Source organism: Rattus rattus, chromosome 9, assembly GCF_011064425.1.
Source record: "Rattus rattus isolate New Zealand chromosome 9, Rrattus_CSIRO_v1, whole genome shotgun sequence".
NCBI classification, from domain to species: Eukaryota; Metazoa; Chordata; class Mammalia; order Rodentia; family Muridae; genus Rattus; species Rattus rattus.
Window position 1 is genome coordinate 7,579,112 of NC_046162.1, and position 27,489 is coordinate 7,606,600.

General features: G+C 38.3%; 1 protein-coding gene across 2 annotated transcripts in view; it reads right to left on the reverse strand.

Moving 5' to 3' along the window:
* The window catches only part of LOC116909618 (ankyrin repeat domain-containing protein 20B-like), a 118,964-nt gene continuing 91,475 nt past the window's right edge, over nucleotides 1-27,489 (reverse strand). For both annotated transcript variants that reach the window (XM_032913245.1, XM_032913244.1), the window contains 4 exons: nucleotides 16,015-16,263; nucleotides 5,069-5,299; nucleotides 2,611-2,862; nucleotides 1-915 (listed from right to left, as the gene is read on the reverse strand). In XM_032913245.1, the coding sequence (XP_032769136.1) occupies nucleotides 364-915; nucleotides 2,611-2,862; nucleotides 5,069-5,299; nucleotides 16,015-16,263 (1,284 nt within the window). In that variant the 3' untranslated portion in view covers nucleotides 1-363. The remainder of the gene's footprint in view (nucleotides 916-2,610; nucleotides 2,863-5,068; nucleotides 5,300-16,014; nucleotides 16,264-27,489) is intronic.

Sequence of the window (27,489 nt, forward strand, 5' to 3'; positions counted from 1 at the left end):
CTTGATGTGAAATCCTTCTCTCTGCTAAGTCATGTTCCTGCCAGGGAAACTCCTCTAATCACATTTTGAGACAGTCTAGCATTGCCTTTTTTTTAAAAAATATGGTGTATCTTCAATATTATTGGCAAAAAGAGAATTTTTTCCTGATACCAGGTAAAGTTTAGAAAGCCCTATATGAAGCATGGAATTTATTAATCATAAGTTTTAGTACCAAAAAAATTAGTTTTCAAGGACAGAAATCATCTTCTATTTTAAACCACTGTTTGTATGGTAACTTACCCTGATCATCATTTTTCTTACTAGTAAACAGCTTCTTGGTTAGAGTCCCCCAGACCACCCTTGTAGGATTTGGTGTATCAACCATCAGTCAACAACAACAGGAAGGGCAGATCCCAGATCTGTGCCATTATCATGATCAGTGGTGTCGCCTCTGCCACAAGCAGGAGCAGGCCTGGTATTGGTGTTCATGCTTTGGGTGAAGTGGTCATTTGAATGTGCAGCATGGGCATCTGGGTCAGCATCATTACCAGGGTCCTCCATGTCACAAGGGCCACAAAGAGGAGCAGATTCAGGATCAGTACTGAGCCTGTCACCCTTGCCTGGAGCAAGAAGACAGGAGTTAAGAGCAAAGTCAACATTGTGATCAGGGTCAGTGATCTCATCAGAACAGTACTGAGGAACAGGCTCAGGCTTAATTTGTCGTTGGCCCCCTGGGTGCTCAGTTTGAAGAGCTAAAGCAAGTGGGAGAGCCAGTTCAGACTTTTGAGCTTTATCCATGTCACCCATGTCACCTGCACCACCAGGGCAGGCAGCAGGAGCTGGTTCGATGTGTGCAGTAGCTCTCAAGGCAGCGAGTCTATGCTCAAAAGAGCTAAAATGGGGTACATACAAATACCCTGTCTTCTTTTCTTCAACCTTTAAAGAAATATTGAGATGTTACTTTCCATTAAAATTTTATGGTTTTCATTCATTTTATCATTTGTCTGTAAATGTTACAGTCTTGGTTTTAGTCCCCAGTTGCTCAATCTACATCGGTCATTACAGTCACCAATATCCTGTGACCTCTGCTTCTTTTTTGCTCGAGCAAAAGTTACAGAGTTTTCAGAAACTTAGCAGTCTTCTTTTTCCTTCTATGCAAAAATTGCTAATGGTATATGCTTCCTCCTCATTAGTAATCTTAAACCATTTATAAAAGGAATGCTTTGTTTTCCAGGACACATGACACATGGAAGAGAAACACTAAAGATGACAGAGAAAGCCCTGAAGATATTTAATTCTGAATCATTATTTACAGACAATAGTACTAATGAATTCTAGAAGACATCACTTATTTATTAGAATATGCAATTTTATATGAACTAGCCTAAAATGCATTTATTATTGTAATGTGTATATATATGTGTGTGTGTGTGTGTGTGTGTGTGTGCATTTGTGTTTGTGTGTATGTTAGGCTGCTGCATGTGTGAAGGCCAGAGGATGGCTTTCAGGAGTTGGATCCCTTTCCTAAGTGAAGTAGTTTCTCTCACTGTTTCTGTTGCTCTGTGTGTTCCACTCTGGCTAGATTGTGTTTTCCAAGACAGTTCGACTCTCTTGGCCTCCTATCTGGATTTAAAGGTTCTGGGATTACATATGTGAAACAATTGCCTCTTGTGTTTTCCAGGATGAAACTCAGATTGCTATGATGCACTGGGCCCATACATAAATATGTGTTTGTTTGTTAGCAGTTCAGAATAAAAATGATAAAGAGAAAAACCTGAAGAGCAGCAATTCCTTGGAATGCTTTTCTTTCTCTCTCTCTCTCTCTCTCTCTCTCTCTCTCTCTCTCTCTCTCTCTCTCTCTCTCTTCTTTTCTTTTTTTTTCGAGCTGGGGACTGAACCCAGGGCCTTGCGCTTCCTAGGCTTCTCTTTTTCTAAAGCAAGACATGGTCCTTGTAACCTGCTTGTGGCATTTAAAGCTTGTGTTATTTTACCTCTTTACAAAGATCTGTTAGTCTGTGATAGAGAACTGACATGATCTTGGTCTGTGATATTATACTTTTATACTGCAAGTAGCAGGTAATAGCTTCAGGGAAAGTTTCATGCTAGCTTGGTTTTGTGTTTAGCAGCAGAAAAGTGGTTGCTTTTTTGTTTTATTTAAGACACATTGTTCATTTGTTTGAAGGATGAAAACTACAGCCCTTTTGGATTAGTAGATTCAGGCATGTCTAATATCAATCTGTAATTAGTGACAATGGAGTTTATAGTCTAATCATCTGAATATCAAAGTTGTTGGTTCCTCTCATGACCATTCTAATTACTCCATTGTCTTTATATTCAACCCAATTATCATTTACTTTCTGTATTATAAAAATCCTATATTTGTATACACATCTTCTATGTGTATTAAACATGTTAACTACTTTAGTTGTTCTTACTTTCTAATGAATCTTCACTTAAGTCTTAGAATATGGCTGGCAAATTAATTTCTGTGATGAAGAACATAAGAAAGATGGATGAACATTTTCAGGGGGGTTGGTTAGGCTTGGGGGGTCTGGAACACTCACAGCATTGCAGAGAAACACCATGTATCTTACAGTAAAACAGTGTACTTTTCAATGAGGTGGGAATTACCTTTATGTGCCTTACTCCTCTAGAGTCATCAGGTGGCTTCTCTTCCTTAGGATAAAGAAGAACTTCAGAATTTTCAAATTGTTCACGAACCATCTCCTTTAAGTCTTTTTGGAAGTGCTCTTTCAGATGTTTGTGCTGTAGTAAATTCTGTTCGCCTACTGTTGCCTCATCTGTTCTCATAGGAGGCTGTGACCAGAAGGATGCATATCCGACATTGTACTCCTTCTCCATTTCTTGTTTTTGGGATACTTTCTGCACATGAGACAGTGGAGGGTTTCTGATTGATTCAACCTCATGAGTTTTGTATTTTGGGGTACCGGTTTTCAAAATGGAGTTTCTTTTGGTCATTTCATTATAGGATACAGGCCCAGAAATAAGGAGTATAAAGTGCAGTTTTTAGATGGTCTAGTTCTATTGAACACATTGCATACAACTTTCATAATAATAATTGATTTGCTGTATGGAAATGAACAACAGTGGCACAAATGGTAACGGGACCTATTGGATCACACTTTTGAGTGCTTGGCGTACATTTGGTGCAGCTGCTTTGTTAAGGATTCAGAGGCATGGTCTTGTTAGAGAAGCTATGTCACTGAAGGGCTTACCCACTCCACCTCTGCCTCATGCTTCTGGATCAGACATAAGCTCTCAGCTGCTGCTTCATTGCCATGCCTGCATGCCTGCCGCCAAGATACCAAGTATGATGGACATAGACTATCCGTTTGAAACTGTAAGCAAACCCCCAGTTTAATGCCTTCTGTGGTAAGTTGCCTCAGTCATAGTGTCTTCTCCACCAGTAGAAAATGCTAAGACTATAACCTATATTAAGAACCACTGTGCTGTTTTATGCCTTCTCTTCCTCCTCCTCTTCCTCCTCTTCCTCCTCCTCCACCTCCTCCACCTCCTCCTCTTCCTCCTCATCCTTCTTCTTCTCCTCCTCCTCCTCCTTCTTCTTTTCTCTCTCTCTCTCTCTCTCTCTCTCTCTCTCTCTCTCTCTCTCTCTCTCAACATAGACAAAGAAAACATTTTTCTAGAGACCACTAAGTAGACAAAATTACCTAAAACAGCCCTGAGTGACTGGTAAGAGGGAACTACAAATTTAACCCCTGGAAATGCTCTTTTTAGTTCAACCTGACTTAATGTCTATTACTGACACATTGTTAATAATGCCAATCTTTATTCAGATGTCTTAAATTTGAAGATACATGTATCATTTGGGAACATTATACAAATGGGTAGAAAACATATTGAGAATGAAAACTGATATGGCCAACCAACATTCCAGCATTACTAAGGGAGAGGCTCATTAAGTCTCACCCCTAGGTAAGTAGCTATAGGCAACTGATGGCTGCTAAGGGAAGAAGACAGCCTTCTTCCAAGATGCAATCCTGTGAGGCTATTCATGAACCAGTAATTTTCCATCATCTGCACTTGTAAGTGGACTCCATGTTTTTAAGAAAAGATGAATTTGAAAAAGAATAGTGTTGGTGGCAAGTAGGGAAGATTTGGAGGGGAATAAAGTATGGGTGGATCTGATTATGCATTTATAACATTTTTCAAACATTAAAATAAATTAGTTAAAAAATAATGTTCTCTTTTTCAATGGAGACAGAGTACAAACAAAGAACTTAGTGACTGGGTTAAGGAAAATAGGTGGAGCCCAAAACTGCCCCAATATCAGTATTTCAAAACAATTTATATGTCATTATTTGATTATATGTGATGTTATTAAATAAAACGGAGACAACAGCTAACAGAATAGAATAATAAACAGACATATGTACATTGTCTTCAGTTTTTCATATAAAATTTGAAGCACAGGACTTGAAAGAACCAAATCACTAGAATAGAAGGAGGTGTCCATACATGGAAAAAGTATATGGATTTAAGTACATAAATATTTGCAAAATTATTTAAACTGCAAACTTACACAGAATTCTGAAATATTACATATGAAATTCCAAAGGCAGGAGAGCCACAGATCAAGTTACCAGTGACATAGCGCTTTCCAATAGACTCACATGCTGTTTTATAATCTTTGAATTACAGGAACTACTGTTCTTATGGTTTTCTACGGTTAATTATGTTTTTATTTATGATGTACTCATTTGCATGTCAAACATGTTAGTTCCTTTCATTTCAACTGTAACTGCTCTAGAAGTCTTTTATCATCATCCCTGTTATTGTTACTTTTATTTATCACTTTAAAGGAACTGTCCCCATTTGTATAAGGAGTTTGTAACTTTCCGGTTCTTTACATTCATAGTCTAATTTGTTTTCACATAGAATTTTAAGGAGCAGTGAGAAGGATGCAGCTGGAACTGAGAGTGTAAAGGAGGTACAGGATATGGGCAAAGCTAGGGTCCTATTGTCTAAACAATTTGTAACACTGCAGACATGGGCTCATAGACGCATCTTTGCACTCAAATTAAATATACAGTTTTGTAAATTAAGTTACCTTAACTCTTGTTTTTCCTTTAAAAATGTGATGTATTCCTTCTTCCTTAGGACAAACATTGTTTTCCTGTTGTTCAAGAACTTCACAAATTTTCACTTTGAAATCTTTTTTATCAATTTCTTTAAGATGTACACACTCTACTTCCTTTGCTGTCTTGGCAGAAACCTGCTCACCAGGCTGTTGGGATTTGCTGTCATATTTATTCTTTAGCTGTTGTTCCTTAGGTATTTTCTGAAGATGAGAAAGTGGAATGTTTCATGTTGCGGGGGCTTGTTTGCAAAATGACTCAGACCTTACATATTACATTATATGGATTAAAAAAAGGAGCAGCTAGTTATTATGTATCAGTCAATTGCTAAACATCATCAAAAAGCAAAATAAGTTGCTAAATTTTACATTGTGTTGTATACTGTGTAGTTTATACTTACAAGGAATAGTGAGTAATGAACATTAACAAATATAAATTAGAAAATGAATCTGCTTCTTCTAAGATGAAAAAACAGGTGGTAAATGGCCACAGGAAACTACTACATAGAAAGGTATAAGTAGACTTCAACCAAAAGTCATCAAAAAAAGATATGGAGGACACTTCATATTCATCAATGGAAAAATCCACCAACATGAACTCTCAATCCTAAATATATATGCTCCAAATGCAAGGGCACCTACTTTCATAAAGGAAACCTTACCGCACATTGCACCTCACACAATAATAGTAGGAGACTTCCAAACCCTACTCTCATCAATGGACAGATCATGGAAAGAGAAACTAAACAGAGACAAAGAGAAACTAACAGAAGTTATGAAACAAAAGGACTTAACAGATATTTATAGAACATTTCATTCTAAAACAAAAGAATATACATTCTTCTCACCACCTCAGGCTACCTTCTCCAAAATTAACCATATAAATCAGCCACAAAACAGGCCTCAACAGATACAGGAAGATAGAAATAATCCCATGCATCCTATCAGATCACCATGGTCTAAGGCTGGTTTTCAATAACAACAATAACGACAGAAAGCACACACGTATATGGAAGCTGAACAACGCTCCACTCAACAACAACCTACTCAAGGAAGAAATGAGGAAAGAAATTAAAGACTTTTTAGAATTTAATGAAAATGAAGGAACAACATACCCAAATTTAAGGGACAAAATGAAAGCAGTACTAAGAGGAAAAAGCATAGCTCTGAGTGCCTGCAGAAAGAAACAGGGGAGAGCACACATTAGAAGCTTCACAGAACACCTAAAAGCACAAAAAGAACAAAAAGTAGCAAATACACCCAAAAGGAGTAGAAATCAGGAAGTAATCAGACTCAGGGCTGAAATCAACCAAGTAGAAACAACAAGAACTATACAAAGAATAATAATAATAAAAAAAACCAAAAAAACAAAAAAAAAAAAACCAGGAGCTGGTTCTTTGAGAAAATTAACAAGATAGATCAATCTTTTGCCAGACTAACCAGAGGGCATGGAGAGAGTATGCAAATTAACAAAATCAGAAATGAAAAGGGAGACATAACAGAATACGAAGAAATTAAAAAAATCATCTGATCCTACTACAAAAGCCTATATTCAACAAAACAGGGATATCTGAATGAGATGGCCAATTTTCTAGACAAATACCAGGTACCAAAATTAAATAAGGAACAGATACACCATCTAAACAACCTCATAACTCCTAAAGAAATAGAAGCAGTTATTAAAAGTCTCCCAACCAAAAAGAGCCCAGGACCAGATGGTCTTAGTGCAGAATTCTATCAGACCTCTAGAAGACTTCATACCAATACTGTCCAAACTATTCCACAAAATAAAAATAGAGCACCACCCAATTCCTTCTAAAAATCCACAATTATGCTTATATCTAAACCACACAAAGACCCAACAAAGAAAGAGAACTTCAGACTAATTTCCCTTATGAATATTGACTCAGAATACTCAATAAAATTCTCGCAAACTATCTAAGAACACATTAAAACAGTCATCTGTCATGATCAAGTAGGCTTTTTCCCAGGGAGACAGGGATGGTTCAATATATGGAAAACCAACAATGTAATCAACTATATAAACAAACTCAAAGAAAAAAGCCACATGATCATTTCATTAGATGCTGAGAAAGCATTTGACAAAATTTAACACCACTTCATGATAAAAGTCCTGGAAAGATCTGGAATTCAATACCCATATCTAAACAGAGTAAAAGCAATATACAGCAAACCAGTAGCCAACATCAAACTAAACAGAGAGAAACTTGAAACAATCCCACTAAAATCAGAAACTAGACAAGGCTGCCTACTCTCTCCCTACTTATTCAATATGTACTCAAAGTCCTAGCCAGAGCAATCAGACAACAAAAGGAGGACAAAGGGATACAGATTGGAAGGTCAAAATATCACTATTTGCAGATGATAAGATAGTATACTTAAGTGACCGCAAAAGTTCCACCGGAGAACTACTAAGCCTGATAAACAACTTCAGCAAAATGGCTGGGTATAAAATTAACTCAAACAAATCAGTAGCCTTCCTCTAATCAAAAGATAAACAGGTTGAGAAAGAAATTAGGGAAATGAAACCCTTCACAATTGTCCCAAATAATATAAAATACCTTGGTGTAACTCTAACCAAGCAAGTGAAAGATCTGTATGACAAGAACTTCAAATCTCTGAAGAAAGAAATTGAAGAAGACCTCAGAAGATGGAAAGATCTCCCATGCTCATGGATTGGCAGGATTAATATATCGAAAAATGGCAATTTTGCCAAAAGCAATCTACAGATTCAATGCAATCCCATCAAAATTACAACTCAATTCTTCATAGAGTTAGAAAGAGCAATTTGCAAATTCATTTGGAATAACAAAAAACCCAGGAGAGCAAAAACTATACTCAACAATAAGAGAACTTCTGGGGGAATCACATCCCTGACTTCAAGCAGTATTACAGAGCAATAGTCATAAAAAACTGCATGGTATTTGCACAGAGACAGGCAGGTAGATCAGTGGAATAGAATTGAAGACCCAGAAATGAACCCACACACCTGTAGTCACTTGATCTTTGACAAAGGAGCTAAAACCATCCAATGGGAAAAAAGATAGCATTTTCAACAAATGGTGCTGGTTGAACTGGGGGTCAGCATGCAGAAGAATGAAAATCAATCAATTTTTATTGCCCTGTACAAAGCTTAAGTCCAAGTGGATCAAGGACCTCCACATTAAATCAGACACACTTAAACTAATAGAAGAAAAGTGAGGAAGAGTCACAATCACATGGTCATTGGGGAAAATTTCCTGAATAAAACACCAATGCCTAATGCTCTAAGATCAGGAACTGACAAATGGGACCTCATAAAAGAGCAAACTTCTGTAAGGCAAAGGACACTGTCATTTGGACAAAACGGCCACAAACATATTGGAAAAAGGTCTTTACCAATCCTACATCTGATGAGGGCTAATATCCAGAATATACAAAGAACTCAAGAAATTAGATTCAAGAGAGCCAAATAACCCTATTAAAAATGGGGTACAGAACTAAACAAAGAATTCTCAGCTGAGGAATATCGAATGGCTGAGAAGCACCTAAAGAAATGCTCAACATCCTTATTTATCAGGGAAATGGAAATCAAAAGAACCCTGAGATTCCACCTCACACCAGTCAGAATGGCTAAGATAAAAAACTCAGGTGACCACAGATGCTGGTGAGGATGTGGAGAAAGAGGAACACTCCTCCATTGGTGGTGGGATTGTAAACTGGTACAACCACTCTGGAAATCAGTCTGGAAGTTCCTCATAAAATTGGACATTGTATTACCTGAGGACCCAGCTATACCTCTCCTGGGCATACACCCAAATGATGTTCCAACATACAACAAAGACACATGCTCCACTATGTTCATAGCAGCCTTATTTATAATAGCCAGACACTGGAAAGAACCCAGATGCCCTTCAACAGAGTAATAATACAGAAAATGTGGTACATTTACACAATGGAGTACTACTCAGTTATCAAAAACAATGACTTCATGAAATTTATAGGCAAATTGATGGAACTAGAAAATATCATCCTGAGTGAGGTAACCCAATTACAGAAAACCACACACTGATAAGTAGATATTAGCCCCAAAGCTCAAATTACCCAAGATACAATCCATAGACCACATGAAACTCAAGAAGAAGGATGACTGAAGTGTGGATGCTTTACCCCTTTTTAAAAGGGGGAACAAAAATAGTCATAGGAGGGGATATGGAGGCAGAGTTTGGAGCAGACACTGAAGGAAGGGCCATTCAGAGCCTGCCCCACATGTAGCCACCAAAACTAGGTAAGATTGATGTAGCTAAGAAGTGCATGCTAACAGGAACTGGATATAGATCTCTCCTGAGAGACACAGCCAGAGCATGTCAAATACAGAGGTGAATGCTAGCAGCAAACCACTGAACTGAGAATGGGAACCCCATTAGAGGAATTAGAGAAAGGATTGAAAGAGCTGAAGAGACTTGCAACCCAGTAAGGACAACAATGCCAACCAAGCAGAGCTCCCACTACACAAAGACTATACATAGACTGACCCATAACTCCAACTTCATATGTAGCAGAGAATAGCCTTGTTGGGCACCAGTAGAAGGCAAAGCCCTTGTTACTGCCAAGGTTGGACTGCAGTGCAGGGGAATGTCAAGGATGAGTTGGTAAGGGAGGTTAATGGGGGGGCACTGTTATAGAAGAAGGGGGGGAGACGGAATAGGGTGCTTATGTCAGGGAAACCAGGAAAGGGATAGCATTTGAAATGTAAATAAAAACATATCCAGTAAAAGAAAAAATATAAAGAAAGAAAAAAGATATAGAAAGTAAAAGGGTAAAAAAACAGTTTTACATGACACAGAGACTATCAGGAACAGTAAATAAAACATGAGGGCAAATGAAAAATAGGAACTGAATAAAAAACACGGTTTTAGTTCTTCCTAGAGAGTTTCGGTTTTTACATCTACTTATAACTAGTGTGTGTGTCTTATCTGAAGTAGTGTTAATTTACATTTATTGGTATACCAATTGTAAATATAAGGAATAGAACTAGTTATTGTGCAACCAGTGTTTACTCTGGTGTCCACCATAGCAAAGTCCCCGGCAAAGAAGTAGCTCTTATGGCTTACAGAGCGCTATAAGTACATGGCGGGGCAGGCATATGCACCAAATCCATGTCTTCTCTGTTTCTGCCACACAAAAATGTGATCAGTTGTTAGGAGAGTACCTTTTTTGCATGTCATATTTCAATGAAAGGAGGTTGTCAAATTAAAACTAGAGGGCACCTAAAAAAGGTATAAATAATTAGATGACTATGGAGACCAAGGGACATTAACTGGCAGGTACAACAGGGTCTAAATTGTACTTCAGATTGTATACCATTACAGTGTCCTGCACACAGTATATCTGCATTGAGTCATCTGAGATAGTGTCCACATTAGCTAATGAGCAATGTACCTGATGATCTTTAACTGTTTCTTCAGCATAATAAGGTAAATGCTATTGTGTGAATCCTAATGTCATTAAATGACTCTGTTTTCTCCAGATTAAAACACTTTAAAACTAGAACTTGGTAACTAGTTGGTGCTTTGAAGTAGGACTAGATTTACCAGCTTCTATTTACTCAAATAGAGAAAGAAGCTGACAGAGCAATGATCAGTCAAGAAAGTAGGGAATGGTCAAGGATATTGTTAGTTTGTAATCTGAAATTTAGACAACCATAGACCTCAGAAGATACAACTGTGTGGATAGGAGGATGTAGCCCATAATACATACATACATACATACATACATACATACATACATACATACATACGTACGTACATACATACATACATACATCGATATCAACATAGTCATAGATATAGATATAAATGTAGATAGATAAAAATATAGATTAGAGATAGAGATACACAGATAGGTAGGTAGGTAGATAGATAGATAGATAGATAGATAGATAGATAGATAGATAGAAAGATAGAAGTAGATGTGGCATATATATATATATATATGAATTCAAGAAGATAAACATCGGTATATAGTGCATTGGTCTTATGCTCCTTGTATTCTAATGCAAAATACTAGTTCCTCAAACTGTGGAGCCCCTCCATGAGGGATTCCTCAGGTACCCAAGAGTTGCAATGTGATCCATCTCCCCAATTTAACTGGTCAATAAAATGCTAGAGCCTGTAATTGGGCAGTAGAGAGAGAAGAGTGGGACTGGAGGTTCATGAGAGGGGGTTATAGGTAGAGAGACGGGGGAGAGGAGGAAGGAGGAGGAGGAGGGGGATGCCATGGACCAGAACCACAGGGCCAGGAGAAATGGCAAGTAATAAGGGGATTTATAGCTGGAGAGTAAGTTAATATAGGCCTAGATCTGCTCATTCTAGCCATTTGGCTTGTAAATAAAATACCTTATTTTAAATATGTGCTTGTTATGATTATAAATATATAATACATTTGTAAATGTAATTCATATTAAAAAACTGCAATATTCTGAAATATTTTAAATGTAAGGCAGAAATGCTAGGGGATCCAGTCACCTGCTAATGTGGGCTTTTCATTGGAATCATATTTTGTTTTTAAAATCACAGGATTGGCTAATCCAAGCTACCCTGACAGCCTGACATCCCAGGCAGGACTTCAATTCTCTGGCTATCTCTCTCCCACCTCCATCAGTCTCCAGTACCATACAAGAAAGCTTCCTTTAGTCACCCATCTTCCTTGCTAGCTGATCCCTCTGGGCCAAGAAAAGCTGCCCTGAGCAGCCTGACATCCCACGGGGACCTCAATTCTCCTGCTGCATCTCCTAAACCTGCATCAGACTCCTGAGTAATACAGGCAAGCTTCCTTACTCCACCCATCTCTCTTGCTGGCCGAGCCCTCTGGGCCAAGCAAACCTACCCTAAGCAGACTGACATCCCAAAGTTACCTCCATTCTCCTGCTACCTCTCTTCCGCCTCCATCAGACTCCTGAACTATACAGGTAAGTGTCTCACATACCACCTATATTCCCTGCTCTTTGAAGTCTCTGGACCAAGCTAAGCTGCTCTGAGCAGCCTGAAATCACAGGGGACACCCATTCTCCTGACACCTCTCTGCTCACTTTCATCATAACCGAGGCTCCTGAACCATACAGAACTACAGGAACAGAACCATGCAACCCAAGAATACAGGAAAATACAATTAAGTAGGTGAAGAAAATGAATAAAACCATGCAAGACCTGAAAGTAGAAATAGAAGCAATAGAAGCAAGAAAATGCAAACTGAGGAATTCCTAAAAATGGAAAGCCTAGGTAAGAGAAGAGAAACAATTAATGCAAGCATCACCAACAGAATATAGGAGACGGAAGAGAGAATCTCAGGCACAGAAGATAAAATAGAAAGAATTGATATGCTGGTAAAAGAAAATATTAAAACCAAAAAGTTCCCGACACAACATCCAGGAAACCTGGGGTACCATGAAAAGACCTAACCTAAGAATAATAGCAATAGAAGGCAAAGAGTCCCAGGCCCAAGGCCCAGAAAATATTCTCAGCAAAATCATAGAAGAAAGCATTGCCAACCTAAAGAAAGAGAGGCCTGTAAATGTAAATGTGGCCTATAGAACACCAGTGAGACCTGTAAATGTAAATGTGGCTTATAGAACACCAGTGAGACCTGTAAATGTAAATGTGGCTTATAGAACACCAGTGAGACTTGCCCAGAAAATAAAATCCACCTGGCACATAATAATCAAAACACAAAATCTACAGAACAAAGAGAATATTCAAAGCACAAAGGGAAAACAGCCAGGTCACATACAAAGGCAGATCTATAAAAATTATGCCAAAATTCTCAACAGAGACTCTAAAAGCAAGAAGAGTCTGGCAAACTCTAAAAATCCTCTACTATATGCAGTACAACTCAATAGATACAAGAAAATTGAAATAAGGCCTTGTGTCTTATCAGACCACCATAGATTAAACTTGGACTTCAACAAAAACAAAACCAATGGAAAGCCTACACACTTTTGAAAATTGAACACCTCTCTGATCTCTGGGTCAGGGAAGAAGAAAGAAAGAAATTAAACACTTTCTAGAATTCAATGAAAATTATGACACAACAACCCATGTTTATGTGTTGCATAGAAAGAGGTACTAAGAGGAAAGTTCAAAGCAATCAGTGTGTCCATAAAGAAATTAGAAAGTCCTCATATGAGCAATTTAAAAGCACACCTGAAAACTCTAGGGAAAAAAACAGAAGCAAGCACACAAAAGAGAAGTAGAAGTCAGGAAATAACCAAAATCATGGCTAAAATCAGTTAGAAACAACCAACCAACCAACCAATACAAGAATCAACAAAACCAAAAACTGGCTCTTTGAGAAAACCGACAAGATAAACAAAATCTTTGCCAAACTAACTAAAAGATAGCATCCGAATAAACAAAATCAGTAATGAAAGAAGAGAGCTTCCAGTTTCTGTCTGCACCCAGAGTTGACCCTGTGTCACAGCTCTCGGTACCTAGATCCTGCTGGGATCTCTCAGAAGTGCTAACACACCCAAAACACAGGTGATAACCACCATTTCTGCACACATTCCTGGCTGAAGAGGAACCCTTAGGAAGCCCTCTGGACACAGGAATCAAGGAGCAGTGTGGGACATGATCCTTCCGGTTTCTGCCTGTGCCTGGAGCTGATACTGTGCCACAGCTCTTTGTACCCAATCCAGCTTGGAGAAAACTGATCTCCCAGGAGTTCTGACACAGCTAAGACCAAAGGTGAGACCACCACTTCTGTTCTGAGGGACCAACCTGGAGCCCTCAGGACAAAAGAATCAAGGATCAGTCTGGAACAGAAACCTTCCAGTTTCCGTCTGCACCCTGAGCTGACACTGTACCATAGCGAACTGAACCCAGATCCCGCTGGGAGAGAGCTAGCCTTACAGAAGTGCAAACACAGAGCACAGGTGAAACCACAACTTTTACTCATATTCCTGGCCCAAGAGGAACCTGCCTGGAAATCTCAGAACACAAAACTGAGGAGGAGTCTGGGACAGAATCCTTCCGGTTTCTGTCTGAACCCTGAGCTGACCCTGTGCTGCAGCTCTCTGTACCCAGATACCTCTGAGATAGAGCTGATCCCCAGCAGTGCTGACACACAGGCTTACAGAAGGGTCAAGCCACTGTCAGAGACGGCAAGACCAGCTAACACCAGATAGAAGCAGATGGAGAGAGGCCAGAGCAAGAACCTAAGCAACAGAAACCAAGGCCACTTGGCATCATCCAAACCCAATTCCCACACCATAGCAAGCCTGAATATACCAAGACACCAGAAAAGCAAGATTTTGATTTAAAATCACAACTCATGATGATTGTAGAGGCATCTTCAGGAGAAGACATTGCCTGGTACAAAGGAAGCACCCAACACATTTTGGGAGTGACATTAGGGTATGGAACCTGAAGAGGCCAACTCCTATAGCCAGACAGGAACCCCAATGAAATAGTCACATCTACCACCCACAAAACTTGCAACCAAAAATTTATCCTGTCTACAAGAATGCAGGCATGGGGGAGGGAGCAGAGACTAAGTTAATGGCCAACCAATAACTGGCCCAACTTGAGACCCATCCCATGGGCAAGTACCAATCCCTAACACCATTAATGATACCCTTATGCTTGCAGACAGGAGCAAGTTGTCCTCTGAGAGGCTCCACCCAGCAGCTGACTCAGACAGATACAGACACCCACAACCCAACAGCGGATGGAGCTTCAAGATTCTTATGGAAGGATTGTGGGCCCCAAAGGGTATAAAACTCCACAAGAAGACCAACAGAGTCAACTAACCTGGACCCTTGAAGCTCTCAGAGTATGAATCACCAAAGAGCATACACAGGCTGAAACTAGGCCTCACAAGTCATATGTAGCAGAAGTGCAGCTCGATCTTTATGTGGGTCCCCAAAAACAGGAACAGGGGCTATTCCAAAGCGGTTGCCTGCATGTGTGATTATGTTCTTCTAGCTGGGCTGCCTTTTCTGACCTCAGTGGAAGAGGAGGCACCTTTCCTGGAGACTTGAATTGTCAGGCTGGGAGCAGGGATACCTAGGGGGGCACTGTCCAGAAGAGAAGGGGATGCGGATGGGGGAAAGATTGTGGGAGGGGGTGATCGAGGTGGGGGGCAATGAGTGAGCTGTAGACTGAATAAGTAAAAAATTAAATTAAGAGAAAAGGCACAGCTGAAAACAATATCATGATTTCTATATTTGAATTATGTGAGCCACAGTCCTTTTGGTGTACTAGACTTAGGCACATATCTAATATTCAATTTCCAGGTCATTTTATATTTGACTTATGGTGATATTTGCATAGCAAGCATATTCGTTCTTTTCATTGAACTGCAAATCCTGTAATGACTTTATCATTATTTTTCTATACTATCTTTATATAAAAATATTTTCATCTATCTTAAAGGCACATTTGTCATATTTTTATAGACCAATATTTTTCATTTAAACTTGAGAAGAAGAATGTGAGGGTTCTATGTAGTGGGTTATCCGGATGCTATTTGTATTCTGATGTTAATTCTGTTTCCTCCACAGGGGTTTGCCCCAACAAGCATGTACTCAGGTGATCTCCTTTGACCCTTCTCCCCATTTTGACTGGACAATAAAGGCTAGAGCATGTGATTAGGCAGTGGAAGAGAAAGGTGCAACTGGGTTTGAGATCTGCTGAATCTAGGCATATAGCTTATAATTATAATAACTGGATTGTAGGGGTTTTATATGGGTTTATTGAGGTTGGAAATTCCTGAAACAGTCTTGGGAATGGCAAAGTGCATGGCAAATGCAAGGCTGTAGTCCTGTTGTCTAGAAGCTCTGCAGCACTGCAGACAAGGGCTCACAGATGCATTTCCCAGAACACATGAAATGTATTGCATTTAAAATGAGAGGAATTTACCCTTAGCTGTTTTCTTTCTTTAGAGACATGAGGTAGTTCTTTCTTCAAAGAGGTATCGTATTTATTTCTTTCAAATATTTCACAAAATGCTTCTTTTAATTCTTCTTTGATGAATTTGTTTAGAGGCATACAATGGGAATCACTCTGCCTGCCCTCATCAGTTTGCATCAAGGACTCTTCTGAATGTGAAGGGAAACCGTCATGGTCGTCTTCATATTTTTTCTTTACTTTTTGTTGTAGAGATGGTCTCTGCAGGAGAAAAGATGGAGGGTTAATTTGCTTGGTTTCCCAGCAGAAGTTCTTTTTCTTGAGGTGATTGTTTTTTAAATTACTGTTTTTAAAAGTCACAGGGTATAGACCCAGAAAAAGTTATAAGTATTTAATTTTTAACACTTAAACTTTTTAAAATATACTCAGGTGGTCTTACGTCACATGACTTAACCTATTCTAGAATGAACTAAAAATCATTAACCTGTGGCCTTAATTGTGTCAGTGTTGTTTGTAGTAAACCAATGTCATGATGTGTGACATATCCAAAAACATGAATTAGATGAGATTTAACATGAAAAAACAATTCTCACATCCAAAGATTTGACCTCACCTACCTCTCTCATCAGAGAACTTGTAATATTGCCCCTTAGGAGTGTTTATTAAACTATAATTCTCTTTCTCAAATTAATGATAATGGTGTCTCAAATTAATGACTTTTTCTTGATAAACATCAATATGATATGTTTTTACTTTATACTGTTAGCACATAGCACAATTTAATTACCTTTTTTTTTTTTTTAAATCCAGCACGGGGTAGAGTTGTTTAATTTACCATTAGGTGTTCTGATCTCAGGATTCTTTTTCCTTCTTTTTATTTAATCTTGTTTTTTTACACTCCACATTTCATTCCCCTCCCAGTCCACCCTCCAACTGTTCCACATGCCATACCTCCTCCCTGCCCCCACCCATCTCCACACGGATGTCCCCCCCACCATCACCCCCCAGACTTTTAATTACATATATAAACAGAAGAAAATGACTTTTAAAAGTATCATGTAAGATTTTTCTTCAGTTAAAAACTTAGCTTAACTATTTTTTAATTTTTCCATGTTTACAACACTTTATAAAGTGCTGTTGGAGGAGTCATATTTCATTTTTAATAGCACATATCAGACTGGTTTGAAGTCACAAACAGTAGAATAGAGTTCTATTTAGTGTGTCAAACAGCTAGAGACACATGACTGTATGAATTCAGCTGCATCTGAGAGAGGGAAGAAGCAGTTTGTAAAAAAGAAAACTTTGGGGCAATGATGAATAAAGCCATGTATGCCTATTGTTCAGAGACAGACAAATTAACAAACAATAGAAACAAAAAGTGTAAGAAAGATCAAGTCTGTTCTACAAAATATTTCAGCATCAGTGTAAAGCTTTTTTTAAAAGGTGGGGGAGAAGAGATCAACAAATTCATGTCCCTTTCACGAGGGCTCAAGCAGTAGGCACAACAAACACAGAATTTTATTTCAAACTGCATGCTGTGACCATGTTGTACAGGACGATTTGTGCTACATCAAGTTCTAGTACTGTCTACTGTCCACTTGTGACAATGCAACCAGTAAATAGAGTGACTCTAACTTCAAAGGTCATATTCTGGAAAGTCAGACTCTCTTTCTAAACATTGGTGATGATTCAATTTCTCCTAACTGGGCTGCCTTGTCTAGCCTCAATAGATGTCCCTCAGCCTACTGTGACTTGATATATCAACCTGCTTGATATTAACAGAAGGGCTCTCCTTCTCTGAGGACAAAAAAAGTGCAAGACTGAGGGAAAGGAGATGTGAGAAAGGGACTGAGAGGAGAGGAAGGAGAAGAAACTGCGATTGGGATGTTAAGCAAATAATCAGTGGAAAAACCTACCATACACTTTGAAAAGAAAAAGAAGATAAACATTTGTAAATGTCTATACTAAACCTGTAATGTAAAATGCAAAAAAATGCAAATATACACAGAAGTCAGAAACATTTAACATAAGCAAGAGGGAAGATATAACAGAATTATTTCATGCAACTCTATAATCTGTCTGCATTTGTTGCTATAGAATATGGTTGTATTTTAGTCATATGATTTATTTTTTTGAAATATGTAAAATGATGTCTCGTTTTCTTAGACTTTAGCATGCACTTACTGCATACTTCTAATTCTACGTTTGTTTGTACACTTACCACTTCCACGTCTAACAAGTCTCTTCTTTCCTGACAGCTATATTTACTGTCTGGTTTGTTATTATTCCTTATTTTACATACTTGATGAGAAATGTGTGCATTTGAATTAACATCATGCTCACTTCCTAATCTGTTATTGTCATATTTCATGGACGCTGAAAATTGTTCAGTGTATTCTTGGAAATGAGAACATGAGGTGCTAGGACATGATTAAGGTTGGGTGCCTGGAGGGGAACTCTCTGCAGCACTGTAGGCTCAGGTGCACAAATGCATCTTTCCCCTGCTGACCAAACACAGACCATTCCACTGAGGAGGACCTACCTGTAAGTCTGCAGTTCCTTTAAAGGGACCAGGTAGTGGCTTTTCTTTAGGACAAATAATAGACTTTTTACTCTGTTCATGAACCACCTCCTTTAAGTCCCTTCTGAAGAGGTCCTGCTCCTGCTGTGTCTCCGTCACCTGTGCTTGCAAAAGAGCCACCTGTTCACACACATTTGCCTTAATTCATTCCTGAGTAGTTCACTAATTTTCTTCACATCCTCTCTAAGGAGTTTCCTCATCCTTGCATGCTCTGTAGCCAATTGCTCCATCAGTATTTCCTTTATGTCATTTTTGAGGAGTTCTTTCAGTTGCTCATGGTGCCAGTCAGCTTGCTCCTTTATGTATTCATTCCTCTTGACTGAAGAATGTCTTGAATGCATGTACGCATCTTTTCCTTCATGTTTCTTCTTTTTCTCTGTCATTTTCTGATAATAAGAAGAAGGGAAATTAATTTGCTTGGCTTTATTCTCAGATTTGTCGTTGTCATTGTTTTGTGACACTTGTTTTCAAAATGATTTTGTCCTTACAGGTTATAGGGAACAGAAAGGGAAAGTAGAAAGTACATTTCAAAAATTCTTCATTTCTTAGGTTACTCACAAATCACTAGGCTATCATCAGCAACTGAAAATGATTATCTACACCAAGAGTAGGAGACAAATGATGAATCAGCAAGCTTTCTCGGTCCTGCTTGAAGTAAACAAATCTTGTGGTATGTTAAATTTACCAAAAATAGAGGATGTCATTGTCCAGCATCAATAGGAAGAAAATCCCTTGGTCCTGTGAAGTCTCATTTCCCCAATGTAGGGGAGTGCCAGGGCCTTGAGGTGGGAGCAGGTGGGTGGGAGTGAGAGCATCTTCATAGAAGCAGGGGGAGCAGGGGTAGAAGGGAGAAGGGATAACATTTGAAATGTAAATGCATAAAATATCCAAGAAAAATAAAATTTTTAAAAAGTCAATAAACCAAACACTAGTCTGAAAAATAAATCTTTTATGTGAATCTACTGTTGCAGTAAGTTGAACCATTAGAGTCTGACAAGATTGAAAACTAGGTCTTAAAAATCAACCCTGCAAGACTAAAACGATATTTTTCACTTTGAGTATATTTTTAAGGTCATCTGGGACTTCAGACTGGCAGTGTGCTTTACTTTTAAATTGAAATTTGGGCTTTCAGCCTCATGTTTCAATAAGAACTTCTGTAAGCGTTCTTGTTTTCGCTCATTTAAAAGCCATAATAAATACTAAGGACATACTTTCACTTGAAGGGAATGACTTAAAATTTTCATCAAAAAATGATAAGATAGCTTGAGAGTAAAGAAGATATTACTCTTCAATCATAAAAGACTTGAAACATGTTTCAAGGTGTGTGTGAAGAACCATTGTCCCAGTGGACAGTAGATCTTGGGCACTTGTGGTTTGAACACCACCAAACAAAGGCCATTGGCACTAATGAAAGCGACTTCACCAAAAACCCCTTTCATTTTGGTGTTGCTGTTTAGAGAAAGTGAATGCTTTGATGAAACCGTTGGAAACATTCTTCCAGTTATAAATTTTATTATCAACATTATTTTAAAGGGCTTCTAAAACATAATTAAAATAACAGAATAATATTGCATGATTTATAATAAAGATTATAAGATTAAAAAATTACCAAAAATAATGAATTGTATAATTTTAACATAACAAAAAAATTCTCAAGCACAAAGATTTTTAGACCCCCTCATATCTAAAGTATTGTAATCCAGACTCTACATGCAAATATTTTCTGGACATTAGTAAACTTTGAATTTTGCAAATGATTTATAAGTCAAATCAGCAAACCCATTAAAAAAGCAAAGCAAATTTCTATTTTAGTGATGAAAATAGATTTATTCGATGGAAATAACCTGTAACATTTGAAAGTTTATGGGATCTCACAAGTCAACAGATCTGAGCTAACCCCTTCTTGACAATGGGCTTCGTATTGTTAACGATTGCTAACCTGAAGTGTCTAATGAGCATCATTGTTGCCTGTTTTAATAAATCCATTTTATTTCTTTTTATGTATGACTATGTATATATACACATGTATATGTATAAATGTATGCACACATATACATATATGTATGTACATATATAGACATTTATATATGAATGTGTGTGTTTTAGGTAACTGTGTACATATTTCTTGAATATTTGCATGTAGAGTCCGGATTACACATTTTTAGATGTGAGGGGGTATAAAAACTTTGTGTTTGAGAATTGCTTTGTTATGTTAAAATTATGAAATTCATAATATATATATATATATATATATATATATATCTTCACCATGCTAAGTATGTCAGTGTTGATTTTATCTCTAAGCACTGGCACTAATGACAATTAGAAACATGTGGCCCATACATATACAGCCACCAAACTAGGTAAGATGGATGAAGCAAAGAAGTGTAGGCTAGGGGTTGGGGATTTAGCTCAGTGGTAGGGCGCTTGCCTAGCAAGGGCAAGGCCCTGGGTTCGGTCCCCAGCTCCAAAAAAAAAGAAAAAAGAAAAAAAAAAAAGCAAGAAGTGCAGGCTAACAGGGATGTAGATCTCTCCTGAGAGACACAGCCAGAATACAGCAAATACATAGGCAAATGCCATCATTAAACCACTAAACTGAGAACAGTTGAAGGAATCTTAGAAAGGACTGAAAGAGCTTGAAGGGGCTTGAGACCCCATATGAACAACAATGCCAACCAACCAGAGCTTCCAGGGACTAAGCCACTACCCAAAGACTATACATGGACTGACCCTGGACTCCAACTGCATAGGTAGCAATGAATATCCTAGTAGGGGCACCAGTGGAAGAGGAAGCCCTTGGTCCTGCCAAGACTGAACCCCCAGTGAACGTGATTGTTGTGGGGAGGGTAGTAATGGGGGGAGGATGGGGAGGGGAACACCCATACAGAAGGGGAGTGGGAGGGGCTAGGGGGATGTTGGCCCGGAAACCAGGAAGGGGAATAACAATCAAAATGTAAATACGAAATACTCAAGTTAATAAAGATGAAAAAAAAAAGAAAGAAAGAAAGAAAGAAACAAAGAAACAAAGAAAGAAACAAAGAAAGAGAAACTAAGATAAAACTAACTCTTTAAACTTGCCATATGTGTGACTGGAAAGAGACTACAAATCTTAGTCCCAGGGAATGAACCCTTTTAGCCTACCCTCACATGCTGGTTATCACAGACACATTTTTCATAATGTCAGTAACAATCAGGAGGCTTAAACTTACCACACATATAGCATTAGGGGACATTGTATAGGTGAGAGAGTGCAAATTATTCTGAATTAAATTTACCTCAATTATAGACAGTCTACAGATAAGGTTTAGCAGAATTTTTCTAGATTCTAAGAGTTTGTTTATATAAATATACACCTAGGTGTCTTCATGCATGTGCTGGAGCCCTTGGAGGCATGAATCAGCCATCATAACCCTTGGAATTTGAACTACAGGTGCTTGTATGTTACTATGGGGATGCCGAGAATTAAACCCAGGTTCTTTTGAAATAGTAGTAAGGGTTTTCAATTCAGAGTTATCTCTCCATCCCTTTGAAAATGTGTTACAGTTTATGTGTAAACATATTATGCCTTATAAAATATTTCTAGATAATTATTTGTCAAAATTTAGTCAGAAATAAAGATACAATGGTTTACGAAGGAAAATTCAGGTATAATTGGTATGAATTGCATATAGAATGAAAAACTGTTCAAGTCATGTACACATTTCAGGAATGAAAATAAAGAGATGGATATAATATGTTTGAGAGTCATGCATAACTTGTCCAAATACAACCACTATATGCTTTATGGATATATGATTATATATAGTATATATATAGTATAAATGAAGTACAAGCATTGGATTTAAGCCACTGTTTTATGCTAGGAAAGAATTCAAATGCTGAACCACCACCACTGTCTTGTAATCGAAAGTTCTTAAATTAACAAATTCTAGCACCAGGTATGCAATCCTATATTCCAGAATGAACATGTAATTCAAACCTTCTTATATAAACTCATATAAAGCACCTTAAAAACACTAAAATCTTCATCACAGTGTATGACAAAGTGTTAAGATACTTATAGAGGGAGAGTAGATGACATTTGCTGTGAGTTGAGAGATCAGAGTAGCTACACCCACTGAGTTTTATCAACATGAATGCCTAAACACGACCTAAACAAATATGACACCAACTAATGTGGAAAGGGAAAGCATTGGGCCTCAACTCTATATGAAGAACTATGAGCAAATGCCAAGAGGGGAATAAATCGTCTTCCCCAGGGAAGAGCCTCTCTGAATGAATTTATCAAATACAAGTGGCCACCCCTGACATCATATATGTATATGTAAAATTATAATGATTGAGCATGTTGTATTTATGTCCTTAGGAATATGTATGTATGCATGTATATATGTTTATATGTATGTATGTATGTATGTATGTATGTGTGTATGCATGTGTGTATGTATGTATTATGTATGTATTTGGCAACTAAAGAAAAAGAGGCCATGGATTTGAAAGCTAAGGGTCTATGGGAGGAATTGTGGGGAGAAGAAAGGGGAAATAATGATGTAATTGTATTATTATTTCAAAAACTTTTAATTAAAACAGCACAAATTGGATCTTTAGCAAACAGATGCACATATGTGCCTCATATGTAAAAGGAAACTTGTATACACACTCAAAACACATTGGATTCAGCTCCTTGTAGGTAACTGAAAATCCATATTGTTGAAGTCTTTGAAATTTTGGTGGCTAATTCAGTTTATGTAAGCAACTATGTGTGTCATCTCTGGGACACATTTCTGTTTTAGACACGTCATTTTGAAATAGTATGTACAAAACAAATATATGAGTGTGAAATGTGTTCTTGTTTTAATATCCAGTTTTCTCTAAAGAAGTGGAAGATGAGATGAGGTTGGACTAATGGCTGAAAGGATGTCTCGGTTTGCTTCCTGATGCTGTGGTAAAGATGCATGAAAGAAAGTAACATGGAGAGGAACAAAATTACTTGGCTTCTATTTCTCAGATCAGAATCTATTGAGGGAGGTCAAGCAGGAGTTCAAAGTAGGAACTCAGGCAGAAGCCATGGATTCTTAGCTGCTCACTGGTTTGCTCCTTGTGTCTTTCTCAACCTGTTTTCATATACAACCCAGGACTGTCCACCCATGGGCAGTACTATCTATATTCAACTACCCTCCCCCAACACCAATCATTAAGCCAGAAAATATCCCCACACTCTTGTCTACAAGCAACCTGATGAAGACATCTTCACAACTAAAGTTTCTCTTCAAGGCCGTGATGTTATTTACTTGGTTGGAGAAAACAGAAGATAGAGCAGAATAATGGGCAGGCAAAATTCAGTAAAGGATAAAAGCCAATGTCTTCAGTTTGTTACATGAAATCTGAAGCACTCAGAAATGTTTCGAGCAGTTTTAATAACTCTTGCTACTGCTTTTATGTGGGACCGTGTAGCCCGCACTCTTGCCCATCCCAGCTTCCTTTTGTTCCACCAGCCTTATCTCCAGGATTGGCCACTGCTAGTCCTGACCTGGCTTCTCTTTCCACTTGTCTTTGCTTGGGGGGAGGTAGGAAGGCTCACTACCAGACCACTCCTGAGACTCTTGAATATGTGAGTAAAACACACACACACACACACACACACACACACACACACACACACACACACACACACACACACACAGCCTTATTACCTTAACTTGTTAGGGCACAATTGTTAGGAACAAATATCTCCTGCCTGGAAATATGTGCCCCTGCAATTTTATTTCCTCCGTCTCTCCTACCCTACACTTCGTGGCTTGTTCCACTAAGACCCTCCCAAATTTTGGCCTCCTGCCTGTAGTGGAGGCCACAGGCCCCTGAGGCCTGGCATGATTGCTGTCCTTTTTCCTCTGAAGCATGGCAGAAAAAGCCTTTCTCTTTCCTTGAGTCTCCCTTTTCCTCCTGGGATCCAGAAATCTCACCTGTACCTTCCACCCAGCAACCCAGCCCCTGCCAGCTTTCTTTATTGACAAATTAAAAACCAACTGAGAACAGGATTTTAACTTCAGGACCTCCCTCTACACAGAAAACTTAGAAAGCACAACTGAGCTAGTGCACACATAGTAAAAGGTGAACTTATTTGTAGAGATGTATAAGGACCTAAGAATGTATGTATCTGTAAAATTCAATAAATTTATACTTCTATGATTCAAACTGATATAAATTCTGGAATATTTAATTTAAAAATGCAAAGGAGAAACAAGTCAGAGTATTCAACTATTTGATTAGGTAAATCTAGAGTGGAAAAACTGTGGTGCGGTTTTCATTTTAGTCACATGACCCTGGATGCATTAGATTTACTAGAATTTGCTATGTGTCTACCAACTAATCCCCACTTCCTTAGAATATTGTTTGTTCTATTATCACTTGCAGAGCCTCCATGTTTGGTCTTTTCATATCAACTAGAATGATCCATGGCCTTTATTTTTACTATTATTAACTTTCAGCACATTTGTATGAATTTTTCCTCTGGTGTTTGCTTTTCAGTTTGGAATCTTCAGAGCCCCTAGAATCTATTGTTTTTGCTTAAACCTTAGATGATGACTGGCTAATGTATTCCTAGAAATGGGAGCATAAAAGAAATGAAAGTTTTTTTCATGATCTGGGTTTTTCTGTTGTTTGGAAAATATTTACCATACTGCAGAGACACGCACACCAGATGATAACTTTTCCTTCACATTCAAATATGCAATTTTTCAGATCACAGGGAAAAGAATTACCTTCAAGGGTTTTCTTTGTTTGGGCTTGTCAGGAATTGGTGCTTTACTAAAACAGACATTACTTTCAGAGTTTTCAGACATTTTACTAATTTTCTTCTTTAAATCCTGCCTGAGCAGCTTGTTAAGATGTGCATACTGGAGTGCACTCAGCTGGGCCCAACCCTCCTCCTCACTCACTTTTGCAGAAAGATGTTCTGATTGTGTAGATGTGTATTCTCTGTCACAGTTAGTCCTTACTTTTTGGTTTGGGGGCATTTCTTGCTGAGGAAAAGATGGAAGATTAATTTGATGATTGTGTTTTTCTGAGTGCCCTTTTTTTTGGAGCGCTTAAGTTTTTAGAATGACTAACTTTACAAGACAAGGTTTTGGACACAGAGAAAGCAGAAAATGGTAATTGACAGGTAAATTTATGCATATCTATGATCAGCTACACACGTCACTAGACTAGCATTAAATTCCACATTCAGTGTTTCAGCATACCACGTACACCTACACTGATGGGAAAAAATGATAACACAGAATACTAGCCAGAAAAGTATCAGGGAACAGTAAAGGACATTGTCTTCAGGTTGGTCCATGGAATCTGAGATACCCAGAATACTTGTAAGGCAAAATTGAATTCATACATGAGAAAAAGATAGCCTTAACTGTAAAATGCACATGATTTACAGAAGATATATATATATATGACACACTGACACCTGTGCCTGGAGCAGATGTGATCCCACAGCTCTCTGTAACCACATCTACTGGGGGAGAAAACTGGACTCTCAGTAGTGTACACAATCCTGAGAGCTCAGGGTAGGCCACCACTTCTGCTACATTTCTGGACCAAAAGGAACCTGCCTAGAGTCCTCTGGACACTGGAACCAAGGAGCAGTCAGGGACAGGGTCCTTCCGATCTCTGCCTGTGCCCAGAGATTAAAGCCAGTCTCTAGGAGCTCTTACACATATGAGAGCAGAAGAAAGACCACCACTTCTGCTCCAAGGGAGCCAAATGGAGTCCTCAGGTCACAGGAACCCAGGAGCAGCCTGGAACAGAATCCTGCCAGTTTCTATCTGCATCCAGAGCTAACTGTGTGACACAGATCTCTGACTAGACAAGGCTTCCCAATTATCTCCCTACTTTTTCAATATAGTACTCAAAGTCCTAGCCAAAGCAATCAGACAACAAAAATACATCAAAAGGATACAAATCGAAAGGGAAGAAGTCAACATATTACTATTTGTAGATGATCTAATACTATACTTAAGTGACCCCAAAAGCTCTACCAGAGAACTGCTAAGCCTGATAAACAACTTCAGCAAAGTGGCTGAATATAAATTAACTCAAATCAGTAGCCTTCCTCTACTTAAAGGATAAACAGGCTGAGAAAGAAAGTATAAAAACTACACCCTTCACGATACTCACAATTAATATAAAATACCTCAGTGTGTCTCTAACCAATCAAGTGAAAGATGTGTTTAACAAGAAATTCAAATCTCTGAAAAAATATATTTAAGAAGATCTCTCAGGCTCCTGGATTGGGAGAATCAATATTATAAAAATGGCCATTTTGCTGAAAGCAATCTACAGATTCAATGCAATCCCCATCACAATTCCAACTCAATTCTTCATAGAGTTTAAAAGAGCAATTTGCAAATTCATTTGGAATAACAAAAAACCCGGGAGAATGAAAACTATCCTCAACAATAAAAGAACTTCTGGGGGAATCACCATCCCTGGCTTCAAACAGTATTACAGAGCAATAGTGATAAAAACTGTATGGTATTGGTACAGAGACAGGCAGGTAGATCAGTGGAATAGAATTGAAGATCAAGAAATGAATCCATACATCTATGCTCACTTGACCTTTGACAAAAGTGTTAAAACCGCCCACTGGGGGGAAAAAGATAGCTATTTCAACAGATGATGTTGGTTCAACTGGCAGTCATCATGTAGAATAATGAAAATCAATCCATTCTTATCAGCCTGCACAAAGCTCAAGTCCAAGTGCATCAACAACCTCCACATAAACCTGGTACACTCAAACTAATAGAAGAAAAAGTGGGGAAGAGTCTTGAACACATGGGCATTGGGGGAGATTTTCTGAATAGAACACCAATGGCTTATTCCTTAAGATCAAGAATTCTCAAATGGGACCT